The following is a 20251-nucleotide window of genomic DNA, read 5'->3' as shown; positions in this document are numbered from 1 at the left end:
CGTAGGGTACTAATAATTCAGTATTGTTGTAATATTTAGGCCCATATCAAATTACTGTCATCCTATTTCACTAAATTTTAGGCATTAGGTTTTACATTATAACTATAAATATCACATATTACTTGCACTTTTATGACAAAAAAATTAGCAAAACTAGAATTAGTACTTTTCCTTATATGAAAATTTTATTTTTTAAGCATGCAAATATAACTTTGATTATGTTATTAATTAGTTATGAAATAAGTTATAACCGAATAGCCAAACCGAAAAAAACCAAACCGAAAAGAGAAAAACCGAACCGAACCAATTTTTTTTTGGTTCGGATTGGGTTATACTTTTTCAAACCGAAAACCGAAAACCGAAAAACCCAAACCGAATAACACAAAACCGAACCGAAAAACCGAATGCACACCCCTAATACTAAGGATCAACATTGAGGTCTTACTTGTTTACCTTAGCTATGGATGAGCTAACTAAATACAATACTTGATTCCTAAGTTGTATATTTTTTTTTTTTACTGTATTGTGTTAATTGGCGAAACAAATGAAGATGTCGACTTTGCACTTGAACTATGGAGAAACACTTTAGAGAGAAGAAGTTCTAGATAAGTAGAAGTATGCCTAAATACATTTATGCAAGTTTAGTCAACATGTAAAGAGTGAAGTTGAGGTGAGACAAAACGAAATTGTGGTGCCAAAGTGCTAACAATTTAGATATCTAAGGTCATTGTTTCAAAAGAATAAGATGATAGATGAAAACGTTATTTATAGAGTTATATTGGACGACCCTTCGGGGTGACTCAGTGGTTTGGGCTTGGGACTTCCATGTAGGAGGTCTCAAGTTTGAAACCTCTTGCTAACGATAACAAGGAGTTTGTCTTCTTGGTCGAGTTCGTCTCACCAGGCTTGCCTAGTGCAGGTTACTTTTCCGGTGTGGTTTGCGAGCTATTGCATAGGAGCAAGAGTTTTACCCTGTGCGCACTTAAAGGGTAGCGACTGCGGGTTTCCCTTGTCATAAAAAAAGAATTATATTGGACGATTGAAGATTTGTAGTGGAGAAGTGCTATTTGGTATTACGTCATAGAAGAATGCCTACCAAAGTGAAATGTACATTCTACAAAACAATAATAAGTTTGACAATATTATATGACAATGAATGTTGGGCCGCTAAAGTCCAACATATCCACCAAATGAGTATTGTAGAATTGTGGATGCCAGAATGGATGTGGAGTCATACATGATTAGATAAGATTAAATATGACCACATTTGCTGGAAGGAGCATTTAGCATGCATCAAGGATAAAATGATAGAAAGTCACTTAAGATGACTTGGGCATGTTCTGGTTTGACCTGCAAATGCGTCGCCTGTAGGTGTTAAAACTATTGTGAGTGAAGGTATTAAAAAGGTTCAAGGTAGACTTAAAATCACATTAAAGGAAGTTGTATTGAAAAATCTACTATTTTTGGGATTAACACAAATTTACTCAAAAATGGAACTCTATAAAAGAAAAAGATACATACGAGTGATATTTACTTATTGGGAATAAGATTTAGTCTTGTCAGAGAACTACTAATATTGTTATTGTTTTTTTTTGAAACTGGTAACATTGTATTCCTCAGCATTAAGGGCTATGCTGGCCACCTCCAAAAGTGTTAGTTACATAGAAAACCAACAAAAAACAGGACTACTTACAAAGCTCCTATGAAATCCACTAGTTGAATTTCTTCTTCTATGTTCATTTCTTTACCCCAAAAACCTAAAGTGGTAATTACTTTCCACTTAATCTTCTCTATAGTGCATTCTTTCCCTACAAAAATTCTCTGATTTCTCTCCTTCCAAATGATCCACCAGATACAAGCAGGTACTGTTCTCCACCACCTCCTTTGGCTCTTACTACCTCCCCTTCTGACCCAACAACTTAGTAGGTCTGCTATATGTTCTGGCATAATCCAATTTAGGCTCTTTATATTGGTGAATAGAGCCCACACTTGTGTTGTTACTTTGCCGAGGAGAAACAGATGATTGTTGGTTTCTAGAGCCTCTTTACAAAGATAACATCTTGAGGCAATAATTTTTTCCCTCTTTTGAAGTTTATCATGTGTCAGGCAAGCTCTCCTAGTTACCAACCAAGTGAAACACTATGAGGTATTTAACTTATTTTTTACTTTTACTTTATTTAGTATGATGATGACATGTGTCGAGCTTAAATGGAGAAGTAAAGATTTATTTAACAGAACCAAACTTGTTTAGGACTAAGGCGGAGGTGTTGTTGTTGCAAGTCATGAATCTCTGGCAATATCGAGAGTGTGGCCTAGTGGTCAAAGAAGTGATGGAACTATGAGGTCTCAAGTTCAATTTCCAAGAGACAAAAAATACTAGATAATTTCTTCCTATATGTCCAAGCCTTGGTAGACATAGTACCCGTAGAATTAATCAAGGTGCGTGCAAGTTGGATCGGATACCACAGTTATAAAAAAAGTCATGAATCTCTGGCTTCTTTGTTCTATATTATTGCTGAATCCTGCTGGGCATTCAGGACTTCTGTGTCTTGGCAATTATAGTTAACTAGTTTCACTGCTGGTGCTTTTGTAATGTTTAGGAAGAAGTCACAGGTGATGCATGCCTTTTTATATGCTTATGGCTACTTCGATGCGTGATTTCATGTGATCACTATTGACAACTCTCTAAAACATGAGCAATTTTATGGTCAAGTTGTAAGAAAAATCAGGTAGTGTTGAGATTTATTATTAAACGACATAAAAATAGTTTATGAAATTAAATGACATTAAAATCTGATTCTTGTCACGACCCAAGGTAGACCCTAGGTGTAACATGGCGTATAGGACCCCGAGAGGCCCCATACAAGTCACTTAGCATACATAGACAAGATAATAGAAATTAGGAGATTTAAAGGATCATTTCAAAGCATAAAGTTGTATAAAACGAAGCGGAATGTAACAATCTCAAAGCCATCTAGTACATAAGAAGAAATTGGGACGTAACCCGTACATCAAGTTCAAAACTGAAATGAAATGACATAATGAAATAAAGGCTTGGTCCTCAGAACATGAGGACTCACCAATCTTCAATCTTCTACTAATAGATCCCTAGCCACGGAAGTGCGAGTATGGAGTGTCGGATCCTACATTTGGGTAAGAAATGTAGGCAAGAGTATGCGTTAGTACAAATATGTATCAAGTATGATAGCGATGCATGAAGTGTAAAAATTATGATAAAGGGACATTTTTGTAATATGCAATGACCAAGCTAAAACATGATATAAAAGAGTTGGAATACTATAAATCACAAAACATGGTCAATGCAAGTAGACATCACCTTAAATCACATGTGAGATACTTCTTAAAGTAAAACCTTGATTCATTAATGTGGGAGAATTAACCTTAACCGACATGTAAAATCATGTGAGCTATCAACATGGAATCCAGTGTCTACCCCACACCGAAAAGAGGTGTCCTAGTTGCCAAGGAAGGACCATGAACTTCTAGCTTACATGGATCCACTATCTAATGTCTATTTAGACAATCCTATGTTGACACATAGTTTAGGGACATGGGTAATTGCCACTTGTCCACTCGGTGCTAAGCATAACTCCCACGGAATATTCGTTATTCTTAACTTTTCTTAACAATCATGAGACATGAGTAATCGCCACTTGTCTTCGTATTGGAGGTCATGGGTAATTGCCACTTGTCTACTCGGTGCTAAGCATAACTCCCACGGAATATTCGTTATTCTTAACTTTTCTTAACAATCATGAGACATGAGTAATCGCCACTTGTCTTCGTATTGGAGGTCATGGGTAATTGCCACTTGTCTACTCGGTGCTAAGCATAACTCCCACGGAATATTCGTTATTCTTAGCTTTTCTTAACAATCATGAGACATTGAGTAATCGCCACTTGTCTTAGTATTGGAGGTCATGGGTAATCGCCGTTTGCTTGTTATTAGAATAGCTCCGTATCTTTGATTCATTTTAGGTGAGAAGACCTTTGAACCTTAGAATCCTTTATGTGAGAAAACCTTTCACATTCATGCTTTCATGTGTATATGAGAAATTCTTTCACAACACAACAGTAATCATATTGATACTTCACTCTCAAAGCATCCTTAAAATATTTTCATCAATTTCATAAGAACATGCATATATTCATGAAATCCTCTTTCATAGTTCAAAACCCACTTTCAATCATCATAGTCTAAAACATATGGGATAAGCATGGGTTCATGGGGATTCATCGTAAAATCATGGAATTATATCAATTCATGCATAATACTTCATAAAACAATCAATTATATCAATATTGAAAGGAACCCATGACATAGAAGAAAACCCTAAGTCAATTGGGAATTTCTAACTTTATAAATTGGAGAATTTAGGAACTCCATGGCGGAAACGGCTCCATGGATGAAGACTATCATACCTCAATGCCAAAAGCTTGCCTTCAATGGTGGAATTGGAGACTTGACTTGAAACCCTATGTTGATTCCTTCTTCAAGCTTTCTAGAGAGAAATATTTTGGGAGAGGAAGACTTGTTCTTCTTTTAGGAATTTGAGAGAATGATTTCAATTGGGGAAATTTGGGGGTAAAAACACTTATATAGGGCTTTAAGTGAAGGGTAAACGACATAGTATTAGGCTACCTCACCCACGACCCAAAAGCCCTTAAGGAAAAATCACTGCCGTCGACACCCACGACCTGACCCACGGTCTGTTGGTCAGATCACGGACCGTTCTGGTTGGTCGTGGTTGAGATCAGAGACCACTTATTGTGGACCCCAATGACGGACCATACCTACGGCACGTGGGTCCATCGTCGGACCGTGGACCACGGTCGTAGGTCCCAACCCTTGCCCCCAAAATCACTCTAAGTCTGGGACTCACCTACGAGACCTATCTACGACTCGTGCATTAAATGACGGACTGTCTTGGTGAACCGTTGAAAAACTACTGGAACTTGACATTTTTGGAAAATTCCCACTTGCCAACCACACCACCACCAACGGGCCGTCGTCCCACCTATGGGCTGTGGGTGGTGTCGTCTGTGCTGGCACCGGGTCTGTTCAAAACTGAAATTTTCTCTCTTTTTGAATCTGAGATGTTACCGTTCTGCTGAGTGCTTATTATATACTTTGTCATTATGAAATCTGATAACTCTTTTGGTGAATCTCTCTGGGTTTGTTAAAAATTCTGTGTAAGAGCCCCTTATTGTTGGGTCAGATACTTAGAGTTAAACAAGATGTTAATCTTGGTGAGGTGAAGTTTGATTATACATAAAAGAATCAATTTGGTGTTGCAAGAAGTGTGCTTATGTATTGATCAATATTTCCGGAACGTAATCTTTAGGAAGAAAGTGCATAGAATTGAGATACTCAGTGCATCCTTCTATTTATGTATCCTATATGTTAAATTTCAATGCCGCTAAAACTTGATATTTTTGGAGTAAGACCCATAGAAAAAGAAAAAAAAGTTGATCTAGCTAGAGGATGTCACAAACACAATCTTATGGACCTCTTACCTTTAAAGGATAGTAGAATTTTGGATATATAATGTTTAAAAAATAATGTTTAATAAATTTTTCCCCCAAGTCCTAGCTCGAGTGGCAAAAGGTGGAGGATTTGTGGCTTAGGCTGCAGGTTCAAGCCCCACACCATGCAAAGCGAAGCCCGGTATTTAAGTGGAGAAGGTAGAGGGGCGGACCCATTATCCACCGAGTTTGGAAGGCTGTGATTGGTCCAAAGGGCGGGTCACAGACGGATTTCTCGGTTATCAAAAGAAGAAGAAGATAAATGACATAGAAAATGAGTTATGAATCATTTTAGTTTTGTAATGCATTACACTCTGTTTGGATCATTGTTACCCATTGTTTCATAATATATTGTATTGTACTCAATTGTACTGTATTGTATGGTAGATACAATGTTTGGTTAGACTGTATTGTTTGTTGTTGTTTAATAACTTTTTAATTGTTTGGTTTGATTATATCGTACTGTATTGTTGACTAGAATTAAATAATATAAAGTAAATGATAAAATAGTATTTTGAAATATTATGTAAAGATATAAGTGGAAAAAGAAATTAAGTAACAATCGGAACACACCAAATCGGTTGTTCCATAAAATAGGGGTTTTCATTGTTACGTAACAACGAAATTTAACAATACAATATGATACATTTTAAGTAACAATCAAAACAAATATTGTTGGTATTGTAACGATACGATACAATACAATACAATGGGTAACAATGATCCAAACAGAGTGTTAATGTCGCATGTGTTAGTTTTCTTTTGGTGGAAGTTTGTCCTCCTTTTACTTATTTTTAGTTGTAAAAAGTAATAAACTATCTGCTTATTTGGTTATGATTACTGTATTCCACTTCATTTCGTCACCCATAGTTAGGTTCCTTTAGTGCCTAGCTATTATTTGCTTTTTGGCTTCCCCTGGATGCATTATTTGAGCTGCAGGAATATTTCCTGAATCCCTCTCTCTTTTCTGATATAGTAAGATTGGGAAAGTTAGGACAAATTGTTAGAACATTATGCTCTTTTGTTGATGACCTATGTTTCTGTTGAATACATGTTTGAAAAGGATTCTACTTTCATGGTATATATTTGTTAGATATCTCGGTTATTTATACTATCTTCTCTATTCTCTATAACATTACTTCCGATGCTTTCTAATGCAGCCTTCTCCAACCACATTCGATGAGGTTTTCCATTGCATGTTTGACTACATAGACAGGCTTTTCTCAATGGTGCGTCCTCGAAAGCTGCTATATATGGCTATTGGTGGGTGACAAGGTCAAATTGTCTTTCAATTATTGTATATTTTCTATATTTCAAAGAAAATGAGAGTATGGTCAGATGTATCTGGGAAAGGGGTGATTTGTTATTGCTTTGGAACTCGAAAGAAAACTTTGTATTCATCTTGTCAAATGAATGAGAAAAGTTGGAGTCATATCGAGGGGACTAAAACTGCCTTTTACTTCCCTTCCGATACGTAATTATCAACTTCTCAAATCCTTAGAAATTCAAATTATATTTAATGTCTCCTTTACCCTCCTGTATTTTATTTTTAAATATGGGCCCCAGATTTTCTTTTCTAATCTCTTGATTCCCCATTGGACAATTTCCTGTACAAAACAAATTATATGTATAATAAGTCGATAGGTTTCTGAGCTAATTACTGACTGTGGATGTATTTGGTAGATGGTGTTGCACCAAGGGCAAAAATGAACCAGCAAAGATCTAGACGTTTTAGAGCAGCAAAAGATGCAGCAGATGCGGTACATGCCCTTTATATTCTTTAATGGCGAGTAAGATTTTTTGCTAAAGTTCTATCTCATGGAATCCATTTTTTAGGCAGCTGAGGAGGAAAAGTTGCGTGAGGAATTTGAGAGGGAGGGTAGGAAGCTTCCTCCTAAACAGGCTTCCCAAATTTTTGATTCAAATGTAATAACTCCGGGAACCCAATTCATGGCTACTTTGTCGATCGCTCTTCAATACTATATTCATCTTAGACTAAACCATGATCCCGGATGGAAAAAAATTAAGGTACTGTTCCTGTAAAGTTCTTACTCTTTCAATTTAAGATTATTGGGTTCTGTTTGGTAGTTTGGTTCAGTCACTTTCTTTTCTATACCTCTTTATGATACTAAAGAATTTTATGTGCTTATTTATTATTCAACTATTGTTTTGAAGGTTATACTTTCTGATGCAAATGTCCCTGGTGAAGGTGAGCATAAAATTATGTCCTATATCCGCCTACAACGGAATCTTTCTGGTTATGATCCAAATATGCGTCATTGTCTTTATGGTTTGGTACGTCTTACACTTTGAATTACTTGCAAATCTTTGGATGGGAATCTTCTTCCTGATTTCATGGATGTTGTTCCGGATAACTTACAATTATATTCTTTGGTGCACCACAGGATGCAGATCTAATTATGCTGGGTTTGGCTACTCATGAAGTTCACTTCTCCATACTCAGAGAGGTTAATGCTCAACCGTATTATATGGAGGGATATTTCTCATTACTAAGCGAATTTGTCGGTTCAAAATTTGCAAAATAAAGAAAAATTGGACCTTTTTGTTCACAGAAAACCTTATTTTTACGCTGGATTAAGAAAATACTCACTATTTCACCTTCTTTGTAAGGGAGATAACTTACTAGTAGCACTATATTTTCCTTAAATTCTATTATTGTTTAACTATTGGCTATTAGATACTATATTAGTTTATGATTTAAAATACTTGTTTGTTAAATACTACTACTAATAGTTAAGCATTTAAGGAAGGAAGTGGTGTTACAATTGGTATAACAACAACACACCTAGACAATGCTCAACTACCTATTAGCCTTCTACTTTAATTCGCGACCTCCATATCCTCTTATTTAAGGTCATGTCCTCGGTAAGCTGGAAATGTGCCATATCTTGTCTAATCACCTATCCCCAGTACTTTTTGAGCCTACCTCTACCTCTCCTTACACCCATAGTGCCTCACATCTCCTCACTGGGCCCTCTGCGCCTCTCCTCTACACATATCTGAACTGTTTTAGTCTTGCTTCTATCATATTATCCACCACAAAAACCACTCCTACCTTGTCCTGGACATCTTCATTCATAATTTTATCACTCCTCATAAGCCCACATGTCCGCATCAACGTACACTGATGTAGTTAAAACTTATATTTGTTTGCTATTTTGAAGTAGCAAATATTATTTTAATTTTCTGATTCCACTGGTTATTACTTTGTTTCAACCAATATTGTTTTTCCTTAAAGATAATTTGCTGCAAATGTTGTATGTTTTTTAAATCTATAGTCATCGTTGGACATTGTTTTTATGAACTAATATTTATTTATGTAGTTTATATTTTGTTGACAGTAAAATTGGATAACAACAATGGATTTCATTATAAAACTAGATAAAATCCTCCTAATACTAACCATTTAATTTACTCATGTAAAAAAATCAGTAATTTGGATAATAATCTTTATATGGAATCAGCTTGAGCAAGGATAAAGATCAAAATATAATTAAATGAAAGGGATTTCAGACTTGTAATGAAACAGTTAGTTAGGAAAAGTAGGACATACTTGTCCCAAAAGATGTCACTACTCACTAGGACTTAAAAGGTGTATCAGACAATAATATTGATTTGGTACTTTAACCTTAAATATTTTGTAGTGATGGCGCTTTATTGCATTATTTTGAATATACTTTGTGAATATACTTCTATGTTTAATTTGCCTCTTGATTCTTGTTGAGTGCTTCTACCTTTAGGTCATATTTACTCCAGGCCAGCAGGACAAATGTTTCCTTTGTGGTCAAATGGGTCATTTAGCTGCAAATTGCAATGGAAAGGCAAAGCGAAAAGCAGGGGTTTTTGATGAGAAAGGAGATGCTGAGGTAGTGGCAAAGAAACCCTTCCAGGTAACATTTGAGATTTTCTTTTTCAGTCCACCAAAAATATTTTGTCCCGATTGCTTGTGTTTTTCCCAATATAAGTTTTCAAAAAATTTCTTTCTGGATTTGGTGCATTGCAGTTCCTCAACATCTGGACTCTACGGGAGTATCTGGAATATGATTTGAGAATTCCCAATCCTCCCTTTGAGATTGATTTGGAGCGTATTGTTGATGACTTCATATTTATGTGCTTCTTCGTTGGCAATGATTTTCTACCACATATGCCCACACTTGAGATTCGCGAGGTGTGTGTTCAATAAGAATCCATTTATGTATTTGTTATGATTGATGTTTTCTCCTAACTGAACTTCTCTACTAGTTATGTATTAAAATAAAACTGTTATATTACTTGACATGGTTTGACGGGTTTCATGATATTTAAAGATCAATGTTTCTTTGACTTCGAGAAGTTTGTATCTTAAGCTGTTGCTTGCTTTTTGTAGCCAATAATGAATTTTAAATGTAAAAAACTAATTTGGGGGAAAGACAAGGACTGATCTTATATGAGGGAAGAAGTACAAGTGCGGAACATTTTGTGGAAAAAATAAGAAATTCTGCAAAATGTATAGCTATACCTGAAGAATATACTGCCATAGTGCTCATAGCCCTTGAAAGTGAAAAGATGAAAACAGATGGAAGTTTGCTTTTCGGTGAGATTTTTTTTTTTAATTATTAGAGGAAGTTGTTTTAACCTTTTCAATTTCATGAAAAACTTGCAGAGAGACTTCTTGTTTTAAATGGTGTTGCACTAGATTCCATCTAGGAGATTAGAATAGCTTCAGTTTCCTAGAGTTTTTTTTGCTGTAAATATGGGATGAGTTCAACCTATGTTTACTGTTTGTGTTTTGATCAATATATAGAAATATACAAAGTTACCATTTCAAAAATAAATAAATGGCGTTGCATGCGTATGAGTGGGAAAAATAATGGTGCTTTTGCATTCTCCATCTAGTGAAGGTGTGTCTGATTGAGAGAGATTACCATGGAGTGGTATTATATGGAACTTCCAATTTTGCTAATGGCAAAGGTACATTAGCCCAATGATAAGTTATTGCGGGTGCAATGCTTGTTATGACAGGCGACCTAATGGCAAAGGTATATTAGCCCGATGATAAGGTATTGCGGGTGCTATGTTTGGTTATGTCAGGCGACCTGGCAATTATACTTTCCTTCTTTCTAGTAGGAAACATATGAGTTCCATTGGATAATTACTTTTGGAGATTTGCTTCTGAAGAAGGATTGCGCATGGTCATAGAAAGCAAAATGTGTGGTTTGAGGAAGTAAGTAGGTGTTTCCAAGGTAATCTCCACGTTGCTTGGTGTTTAGCTTACGAAAAAAATTCCAAGACACTATCTTGAAGGTGGACAATGGAGAAACAACAGATATTGGATGGATTGGTGGATGGTCACACTGGATGGTTTATAGAGATGTTTGATAGTTGGTTTTCTAATCTGGGATAAGCAACTGAACAAGATACTGTTTATACCAATTAGGATTATGTGTGGGATTTGAGATTTCAGAGAAATGCAATGGTTTGGTGATGGAAAAATTCAATTTCTGTTAAGAATGTTCAATGGGGACTGCCGATTTTACGAAACAATCCTGATGTTCTAATATGAAATTAAAGTGTCTAGGAAGTTGCTTGGTGCCTTGGTCAAGTCACTATACAGAGCAAATGATAAAATGGGTGTTGCTTGCGGAACAATGTGGAAAATCGAATCACCCACAAGATTAATGTTTATCGCTGACATAGGAAGCTATCCTCGTTCGAGACTATTTACAGATAAAAGGAATGAAAATATGTATATGATTATGTTTTGTAAAGACCAGAATGAGCTGGTCAATCATCTGTTGTTACGCTGCAAGGTGGTTACTGAAATATAGAGGTGTTCCTGCTGTTGTATTGGATGAATTCAATGGTCCTGAAATCAATGCTTGGACTTTTTGAAACACAGAGAAATTGTCTACTGGGCGGAACCATGGGAAACTTCTGGATTTTTTATTTTTTTTAATGACAAGGGAAACCCGCAGCCACTACCCTTTGAGTGCGCACAGGGTAAAACCCCCGCTCCTATGCAATAACTCGCAAACAACATAGGAGAGGTAACCCGCACTAGAAAAGCCCGGTGCGACGAGCTCGACCCAGAAGGCAAAACCCCTTGCTTTCACTGGCAAGGGGGTTTTCGAACTTGAGACCTCCAGCATGGGAACTTCTGGATTATTACACCTTGATGCAATATATGGGTGTTTGGATGGAAATCAACATAATATATGTTTTAAGGTTTGGCGAGGTAGCTCACGATATAAAGCAGCAATACATAAAACTTTTGTTTCTTCTTTTTCTTGGTGTTATGATAGATACATCAAGCCACATGGAGTTCTTGAGCTCCCTTTGTTTGTGATCCACTGTGAAGGGATATGGGATGCACTTAGTGACCCCGTTTTTTGACGAATTACAACATGCTTCAAAACAGTAGGATCATTGAGTTGTTTAGTCTTTTTGAAGATTGATCTCCGGATAACGTGTTTTTGGTATATGATTATTATGTTTATGAATGGATAAAAAAAAATTCACTGCAAGAAGCTCCAAAATTGTTATCCAAGTTTGTTTTGACTTTTTTTTGTAGGATAATCATTAATGATCAAGATCTTTGTCCTTTTCCTTATCAGGGTGCGATAAACTTGTTGATGGCTGTTTATAAGAAGGAGTTTAGGTCTTTGGGAGGGTATCTGACTGATGCAAGCCAGGTAGTTGGTTACTCCATTGACAATGACTCCTTAATCTGTGTATTTGCCTGTCATAGCCTTCTACCTAGATATTCTTGTAATTTGTAGTTAACCTATTGATTTGCCTCTTTTACTTCTTTTTCAGCCAAACCTTGGCAGGGTAGAATCTTTTATTCAGGCGGTAGGATTATATGAAGATAAGATATTCCGGAAGAGATCTAAAATGCATCAGGTCTGCACTTGTCTGACCATTTACTGCCTTTTCACCTTCCTTTAGAAAAAAAATAAGAATAAAAAGGAAATTGTGGCTTTACTGATTGCTCTTTTTGGTGTCAAGTGACTTGTTTTTCTGATAATAAAGATGAGTAGTATCTTAAATAAATATAGAAGGTTCCTATGAATGCCATGTCCATCACAAATGAAGAAGAAAACAGGGAAAAAAGAAGAATAGTGCTGGTGAATTTTATTGTCCTGTTTTTTGGGGTAAAAATCCAAGTAGCAGTTTTAGTGGCCGCAGTAATTAACTTTTAGTTGTATATCACTAAAATAGAGATGATAAAATCTGTTTATTTTTACTTATATTACTTGATTTTAATGCTATAAGTACACATCATCAATGTTCTAACATTTATTTTGCAGTTAACCATTCTATTTTAATTCACATTATTTTTAAACTGGCAAGTATTTCATTTATTCTTTCTTCTTTTTGATAAAGATCATTATTCATTCTTACTGTGCCTCTCTTTCACTGGGGGAAAAGTGCCTTTCTTGAATCTAGCTCAACACCATCTAGTGCTTGATTTCCTGCATAATGAATTTTCACTCTACTATTTTTGTGGTGTTTTCAGAAACAATCTGAAAGAAATGAGCGTAACAAGGCTCAGGCAAAAAGACAGGCAAAAAGAGAGGCAAAAAGAGGAGACGACTTTGCACCTCAAGTTGCACCTGAATCTCTGGTTCCAGTTGCTCGATTCCATGGTTCTCGTCTCGCTTCAGGTCCTTCACCTTCCCCCTATCAACCAGGAGGAGCTTCAAAATCTTGTAGACCTGATCAGCTTGGGCAGACCACCTCTAGTCTTTCCATCCTTGACATTAAGACTGAACAGTCTGACACTTCTGATGATAAACAGACTGCCCGTTCCCGAAAAAACAAAAGGAAAAGGGCTGCTGACCGTGCCAGAAAGATAGCACGTTTGAGTTCCGAGGCCACAATAGGAGCTGCAATTGTTGAAGCTGAAGTATGTTTTCTTGCGTCAGTAGAGGTTTTTTTATGTGCTCTGACTCCAGCCATCTTTTAGTGCTAAGTTGTATATCATGAAATTAAATTGTCTAGTTTTGCTTATAGGAGTTGATAGTTTTCTCTTCACTTTGTTAGTGACATACAACAAGAATGGAAAAGCTATTGTTTAGCTTTGCATATCATTTAGTTGTATCTCATGAAATCAAATTGTCTAGGTTTGCTTATAGGAGTTGATAGCTTTCTATTCACTTTGTTATTGACATACAACATGTATTGCTTATTAGTATCGTAAACAAACTATCTTTTACTTTTTTCTATGGCATTCAGGTTTCTGAAAACAAGGAAGAATTGAAAACAAAACTAAGCAAGTTGCTTCGAGACAAGAATGATACTTTCAATTCAGAGAATCCAGAAGAAGACAAGGTGCGAAAATAAACATCTTCTGCCTCTCCTTGGAAGTTGTGGGTGTGATTGTCTTGGAAAATAATGTGGTGTTTAGAATTATTATAGATCAATCTGATTGGTGCATTTGGATATCAGAGTAAAACTAGTGATTCAACTTGGGGACTAAGTTCAGGTCGCTATTATTGGTAGGGGATTAAATTAATCGAAGTGTTAGGTGGAAAGAAGTTGTCCTGAATTGCATAGTGACAGAGTAGGCTTTTGGGCAATGATAAATTTTGTTTGACTCAGCTGTTGAGGAGCAAAAAATTTTAATCAACTTTTATTACTATTAATTTAGAATTGATAACTAGTTTTTTTTTTTTTGTGAATTTTATCATTTTCATTTTCATTTTAAAAGATAATCTATAATATATTTTTTTTAATCTGACCTCAACTTGTTTGGGACTGAGGTCTGAGGCATAGTTGTTGAATGCTTACTTTTAATCCAATTTCATCACCGTCAGTGCTTGACTAAACTTGATTAAACCATGAGCAGAAGACGGCTAGTTGGCTGGTTCTAAGCCACAGTATAAAGTCTGATAAGACCAAAATATCAGATCATGGATCCTCCTTGCCAGTGGGCCCCCCTCTCCTCCCCAAAAACAAAAAGAGGAAAAAGTATCTCTGAAAGTTGTTTCGGAAGTTGATCCGCCGATGGAAAAAGGGTTAAAAAACACTGTATTGGTAGTTTTAGATGGTGCATGCCAAATCTGCTTGAGTGATCTACCTATTAGTAATTCCTGAAAGCAAAATGAATGAAACTTTTGGCTTATTGATTTTGGATGACATACTACCTTGAAATTCTCTGAGAAGGTGATGAATTCCTAGAGTGCATGGAACTGTATGTGTCTACCTTGACAATGCCTTGGATCGTTTTTGCAGATTGTCACCTTTTTTTTTGGGTTTTAAATTGTAGTAGCACCACTTCTAAAGAGCCCGAGGGTGGATGTTGCTTTTTCTCTTGAGATCTTTGGCAGCTCAGGCTATTTATCTTTTTAACAATCGTCTCAGTCTATTTATGCATTCCTTGGTAGTAGCTACTATATACATTTTCTCTCTGCAACACTGTTATCTCATTTGTCTTTGTAGGTCAAACTGGGAGCGCTCGGATGGAAAGAGAGGTATTATGATGAAAAATTTTCTGCAAAAACACCCGAGGAAATGGAAGCAGTACGAAAAGAAGTTGTAAGTTATCTGATCTTCGGTAATTTCTTACTGGTTAATGTTTAATTTTGAGGTGGTTGAAAATTTACAATTTTTCATCTATCCATTAACGATTCTTGGTGGTTCTGCATCAAGAAATAGCTTCCCATGTACACAACTTTTTTTCTTTTTGGCTATTTTACTCTCTTCTATAGCCTTATTTAGTTGGGAATGTTTTCTGATTGTGTTTTAGTAACGTTTTCTGGAAGTTCCTTTCTGGAGAACTTGTATTTTGATGACTGCTTTTTCAAATTTGTGTTTAGCAAATAGTTTTTAGATGTTTGCTAAAGCAAGAAACCGAAAAAATAACTTTTTTGCTAATATAACAATCAGACTCCTCCCTATATAATTATGTCCGTATCCATTAGACCATTACGTAAGTGTTTTAATTAATATGTGTTTGATTTACACAACATTTTATCCTAGCAATATAAGGATTTTTTTCTAAAAAGAAATTAATTTTAGATTTTACATTTTGAGAAAATGCGTAAGATGAGAGAAGTTGCAGAATTTTTTTGAATGCAATAATAGGGGGAGAGAAATGGTGTAAAAAATAAATAAAGATAAATTAGAAGAAAAAAGGAGGGTCAGTTTTTTAATGTTCAAAAAAAGGAGGGGTCAGTTTTTTTAGATGAAATGTATTCTATTCATGTCATACAAAAGATGCAAGATAGTTACAGAAGAATGAGCACAAGTGTGTCTGTTCTAGCTTTGAGCATAATTGGCTAGTTGAGAGACCATTAAAACATCTTCTCTTCCTTTCATCCCAAATAGTCCAATAGATGGCCGCTTGTATCATCTTCCAAATTTTCTTGATGATGCTGTCAACTTTACAGTGGCTCCAGCTTTCAAAAACTTCCCTGATAGTGTGGGTCAAAGTGATACATTTATAACTGTGGTTTATTGAGGAAGTAAGATTGGCATGTTATAGTCTGATTAAAAAAAAGGATTTATGGAAAATTAGTCCAAGGACAAAAATTTCAGAAGATACTCCAAATCATTTTTATGTTACCATTCTACAATTACAGAAATTTCCTCCATAGCATAGGAGATCTGAAATGACTACAAACTTCAGCCTTTTAAGCCACAAATGCAAACAGTGATCATTTGATGGATGCTTGGACTTTTTATGCCATGAAGTGAGGCTTAGGATGTTTTATGAATCTTATTGAAACTTTGAACCTTACAACAAATTTGGTCTTCTGTGTGTAGGTGCTAAAATATACAGAAGGGCTATGCTGGGTTATGCATTATTATTATGAAGGGGTTTGTTCCTGGCAGTGGTAAATTCTCCCTTATGATACAGGAGGTTTTTGTGCTTATATTTCTTTCTCGCCCTCTTTAATGTGTGGATACATTGCCCTTAGCATACACTATGTCTTGCATGTGTACAATGTACGTAGAACCAAGAACCTCACATGGTTGATGCACTTCACTGTCAAGTTTTTTGTCTGCATTTACATGATCACACACATTGATCCCGTTTATTTGTGCTTGAAATTTAATCTTTCAATGTATATGCTATTCTTGTGCTGCATTTTTCTATGGAACAATGAGAGGAGCCTCGGAACACTTCCAAGTTGAGATGGGATTGCACCTGGAATCAACACTTAGCCCATTCCTATTTGCCTTGGTGATGGATGAATGACGCGGTATATTCAAGATAAAGTGTTATGGTGCATGTTATTTGCGGATAACATAGTACTGATTGATGAAACATACAATAACATTAATGCTATGTTGGAGGTGTGAAGACAAACTCTTGAGTCTAAAGGGTTTAGGTTGAGCAGGACCAAAACAAAATATTTGTAGTGTAAATTCAGTGATGCAATGCATGAGACAAGCATGGAAGTGAGGCTTGACACGTAGGCTATCCCAAGAGAGATCGTTTCAATATCTTGGGTCTGAAATCCGGGGAAGTTGGGATATCAACGATAATGTCACACATCGTATTGATGTGGCGTGGATAAAGTGGAGGCGTGCCTCCAGAATGTTGTGTGACAAAAATGTACCACCTAAACTTGAAGGTAAGTTTTACATAGTGGTGGTTAGACTGACTTTGTTGTGTGGAGCGGAGTGTTGGCTAGTCAAGAACTCTCATGTTCAAAAGATGCAAGTTGTAGAAATGAGGATGCTGAGAGGAGTGATAAGGTTAGGAATAAGGTTGGAGTGACCTCCGTTGTGGACAAGATGAGGGAAGCGAGGTTGAGCTGGTTTGGAGATGTAAAGAGATGTGCAGTTGCCCTTGTGAGGAAGTGTTAGAGGTTGGATATAGTAGGTACAAGGAGAGGTAGAGGTATGCTGAAAAAGTATTGGGAAGAGGTGATTAGATAGAACATGATGCAACTTCAGCTTACTGTGGACATGACCTTAAAAAGGAGGATGTGGAGGTCGCAGATTAGAGTAGAAGGTTAGTAGGTAGTTAAGTATTGTCTTGCTTTTCGATGGGTTTAGACTTGGTGGTGCCTGTCGTAGTTTAACCTTATTCTCGTAGTGTCTTGCTTTTGATTTCTATCATCATCTGTTGTTTATGGTGTTTCGGTTATTGCACTATCTTTTTTTTGTTATTGTTTCCTTTTTGATGAAGTTTGTTGTTATTGTTTCCTTATTAGTTGCTATGTTTTCTTCATTGTATTTTCCCTTTACATACCTACTTTGATGTGCTGTATTCGAGCCGAGGGTCCTCTGGAAACAACCTCTCTACCTACTCAAGGTAGGGGTAAGGTCTGTGTATACTCTACCCTCCCCAGACCCCACTTGTGGGATGTCACTGGGTATGTTGTGTTTTTTCTGTGGAACAGTCTTCTTCTTCTGCTTCTAATTTTAGACATTTGTTATCTTGGCACTTTGGCTTTCATTTCATAAGTTGTTCCTCTGCAGGTTTTATCCCTATCATTATGCACCATTTGCTTCTGATCTCAAGGATCTTGGGCAGATGAATATCACATTTGAACTAGGTTCTCCTTTCAAGCCATTCAATCAGCTGTTGGGGGTATTCCCTGCTGCCAGGTTTATTTCTCTTCTTTAACAGTCTTTAAACAACTTGTCTCTCCTATCGTACATTTAAAAAAAAAAAAGAAACTAATTGTCATGTTTTGGAATGTTGACTAATTTTTTTGCAGTGCTCATGCTCTACCTGAGCAGTACAGGAAATTGATGACAGACCCAAAGTCACTCATTGTCGATTTTTATCCTACCGGTATGATCTCTTTTTGCTTTGATATTTGATGTGTCGTCAGTAATTATACTCCATGGTACACGATAATGTATTTCTTTTCTGTTGGTACTATTGTCCTCTTCCTAGTGCTTCTCAATTCAAGTTATATCATGCTTGTGCAGATTTTGAGGTGGATATGAATGGCAAGCGCTTTTCTTGGCAGGTACTTCTTAAGCATTTTTAGTTTTTTTTTAAAGAACTGAATTTCCTTTTTTTGTTGACTTCTTTCTTTATTGAAGGGTATTGCCAAATTGCCTTTCATTGAAGAAGCAAGGCTCCTAACAGAAGTTGCAAAAATTGAACATTCTTTGACGGTATGATGGCTTTTGTTTCTGATTCAGTAAGTTCTCTCTTAACATGATTTTGATTTGCTAATTTAGTTATTTTCATACAGGAAGAAGAATCACGAAGAAACAGTGTGATGTTTGATATGCTTTTTGTGTCATTATCCAATCTTTTGTCTCCATGCATTTTTTCTCTTGATGCACGCTGTAAGCAGCTTACAGACAGAGAACGTCTTGAAGTCAAGGAGCGGTTGGACCCAATAGCTAGGTTTGTTTGCACCTATATCAATCTCTGCTAATGAATATCTTATTGTTTTTTATTTCCCTTTTGTTGTTTTTGTTAAAACTTGTTTATTTGGGTGTTAAAGGACATTAGCCAAAATGAGAAAACTGTTGAAGTTGGGGAGCATATCACATGATTAGCTCGCTGTTAATTAGTGTTTTTGTTTGTTTTTCTGGATAAAACGGTCTTTTCAGTTTTTTGTTCAGCTCCACTGACATTGATCTCGGTTCATCCTTGTATCCTGGTTCCCCATAGTTGGGATTCTGAAGTTCAAGTGTTCCTTGCTAGTGTGTTTTTAAAGTCAGTGATACAAGAATGTTGGGTTCTGTTGCTTAGTGTCTGTGCTCTTATGTGGTTGTCGGAGGAAAATACATAAATTGCAATAGTGGTATCTTCAGTCTTCTCAGAGCTCCATTTTGCAAAACTTGTGTTGTTGAGTACTTTTTAAAAATTATTCCTGACTGACTTTGTGCTCCGATTCTTTACTCGTGAGTCATGACTCAGCCTAGGCCCCTTACTAGGGGGTGTTTGGATCGACATTTTTTAAGTGGCTTATAAGCTTAAAGCTAAAAAAGCCATAAGTTGGGACCCAACTTATGGCTTTTGCTTTTTTTATACCTTTTCAGCCTAATAGGAAGTGCTTAAAATCACTTTTTGTGTTTCCCAAACACTTCCGAAACTATAAAAGAGCTTAAAAGCCAAAAACCATTTAAAATAAGACAATCCAAACACCTACTAATTCCTTTTTAGTACTTGTGTGCTATTTCTCTGAGTGGGTCATGTTTCTTCATCATGTATGAAATCAGTTGGTTGGTCTAAATCTTCTTGCCCATCACATTGTTCTGTATCTTCTTCATTGTCTGTGATTAAAACCTGCTGTAACCGCAATATTTGAAGTCCTAGCTGGATTCTTCTGATTCTCTCTAGGTTTACATGCAGTGGTGGGATGAATGGCTACCTATCCCTTTGCAGCGGAGATCCTTGTCCTTCGATTTTTAAATCACCTATTGAAGGGATGGAAAATATTACACAAAATCAAGTCATGTAAGAACCAAACATTCAACATCTTTATCGATTGCCATTACTGACCTGTGTAGTTTGTATGTTTTGCTGATCAGCCTTTCCTGTTCTTGCATTTCAGATGTGCAATATACAGACTTCCAGATACTCATAAACATATCCCTCGGCCAATGGAAGGGGTCATTTTCCCCAAAAAGGTACTTAATCCAACCGATTATATACCATGAATCTATTTGGTTCTGGTGTCTTAATTTTTGATGAAAGCAACAGATCCACCTTTCCACTTCCAGGGGGTTTTGTGTGTGTGTGTGTGTGTGGGGGGGGGGGGGGAGGGCCGGTTCT

The 20251-nt window shown here is 36.4% G+C and overlaps 1 protein-coding gene across 4 annotated transcripts in view; it reads left to right on the top strand.

Annotated features, from left to right (window-relative positions):
* Positions 1-20251, top strand: part of LOC102589619 (5'-3' exoribonuclease 3-like) — a 25407-nt gene that overhangs the window by 3123 nt on the left and 2033 nt on the right. Inside the window, exons 2-21 of one of the 4 annotated variants that reach the window (XM_015306609.1) lie at positions 6708-6810; positions 7231-7307; positions 7384-7575; positions 7723-7842; positions 7953-8015; positions 9309-9458; positions 9572-9736; positions 12162-12239; positions 12364-12450; positions 13067-13456; positions 13786-13881; positions 14992-15087; positions 16318-16388; positions 17986-18114; positions 18228-18304; positions 18445-18485; positions 18562-18636; positions 18717-18874; positions 19817-19933; positions 20031-20106. In XM_015306609.1, the coding sequence (XP_015162095.1) occupies positions 6708-6810; positions 7231-7307; positions 7384-7575; positions 7723-7842; positions 7953-8015; positions 9309-9458; positions 9572-9736; positions 12162-12239; positions 12364-12450; positions 13067-13456; positions 13786-13881; positions 14992-15087; positions 16318-16388; positions 17986-18114; positions 18228-18304; positions 18445-18485; positions 18562-18636; positions 18717-18874; positions 19817-19933; positions 20031-20106 (2361 nt within the window). Of the gene's footprint in view, positions 1-6707; positions 6811-7230; positions 7308-7383; positions 7576-7722; positions 7843-7952; positions 8016-9308; positions 9459-9571; positions 9737-12161; positions 12240-12363; positions 12451-13066; positions 13481-13785; positions 13882-14991; positions 15088-16317; positions 16389-17985; positions 18115-18227; positions 18305-18444; positions 18486-18561; positions 18637-18716; positions 18875-19816; positions 19934-20030; positions 20107-20251 lie in introns of those variants that run through there. The other 3 variants (XM_015306608.1, XM_015306607.1, XM_015306610.1) reach the window with 3 other exon arrangements.

The sequence above is a fragment of the Solanum tuberosum genome, unplaced genomic scaffold (assembly GCF_000226075.1).
Source record: "Solanum tuberosum cultivar DM 1-3 516 R44 unplaced genomic scaffold, SolTub_3.0 scf00034, whole genome shotgun sequence".
Lineage (NCBI taxonomy): Eukaryota > Viridiplantae > Streptophyta > Magnoliopsida > Solanales > Solanaceae > Solanum > Solanum tuberosum.
The sequence above is the reverse complement of the archived record's forward strand: the minus strand, read 5'-3'. Positions and strand labels throughout refer to the sequence as shown.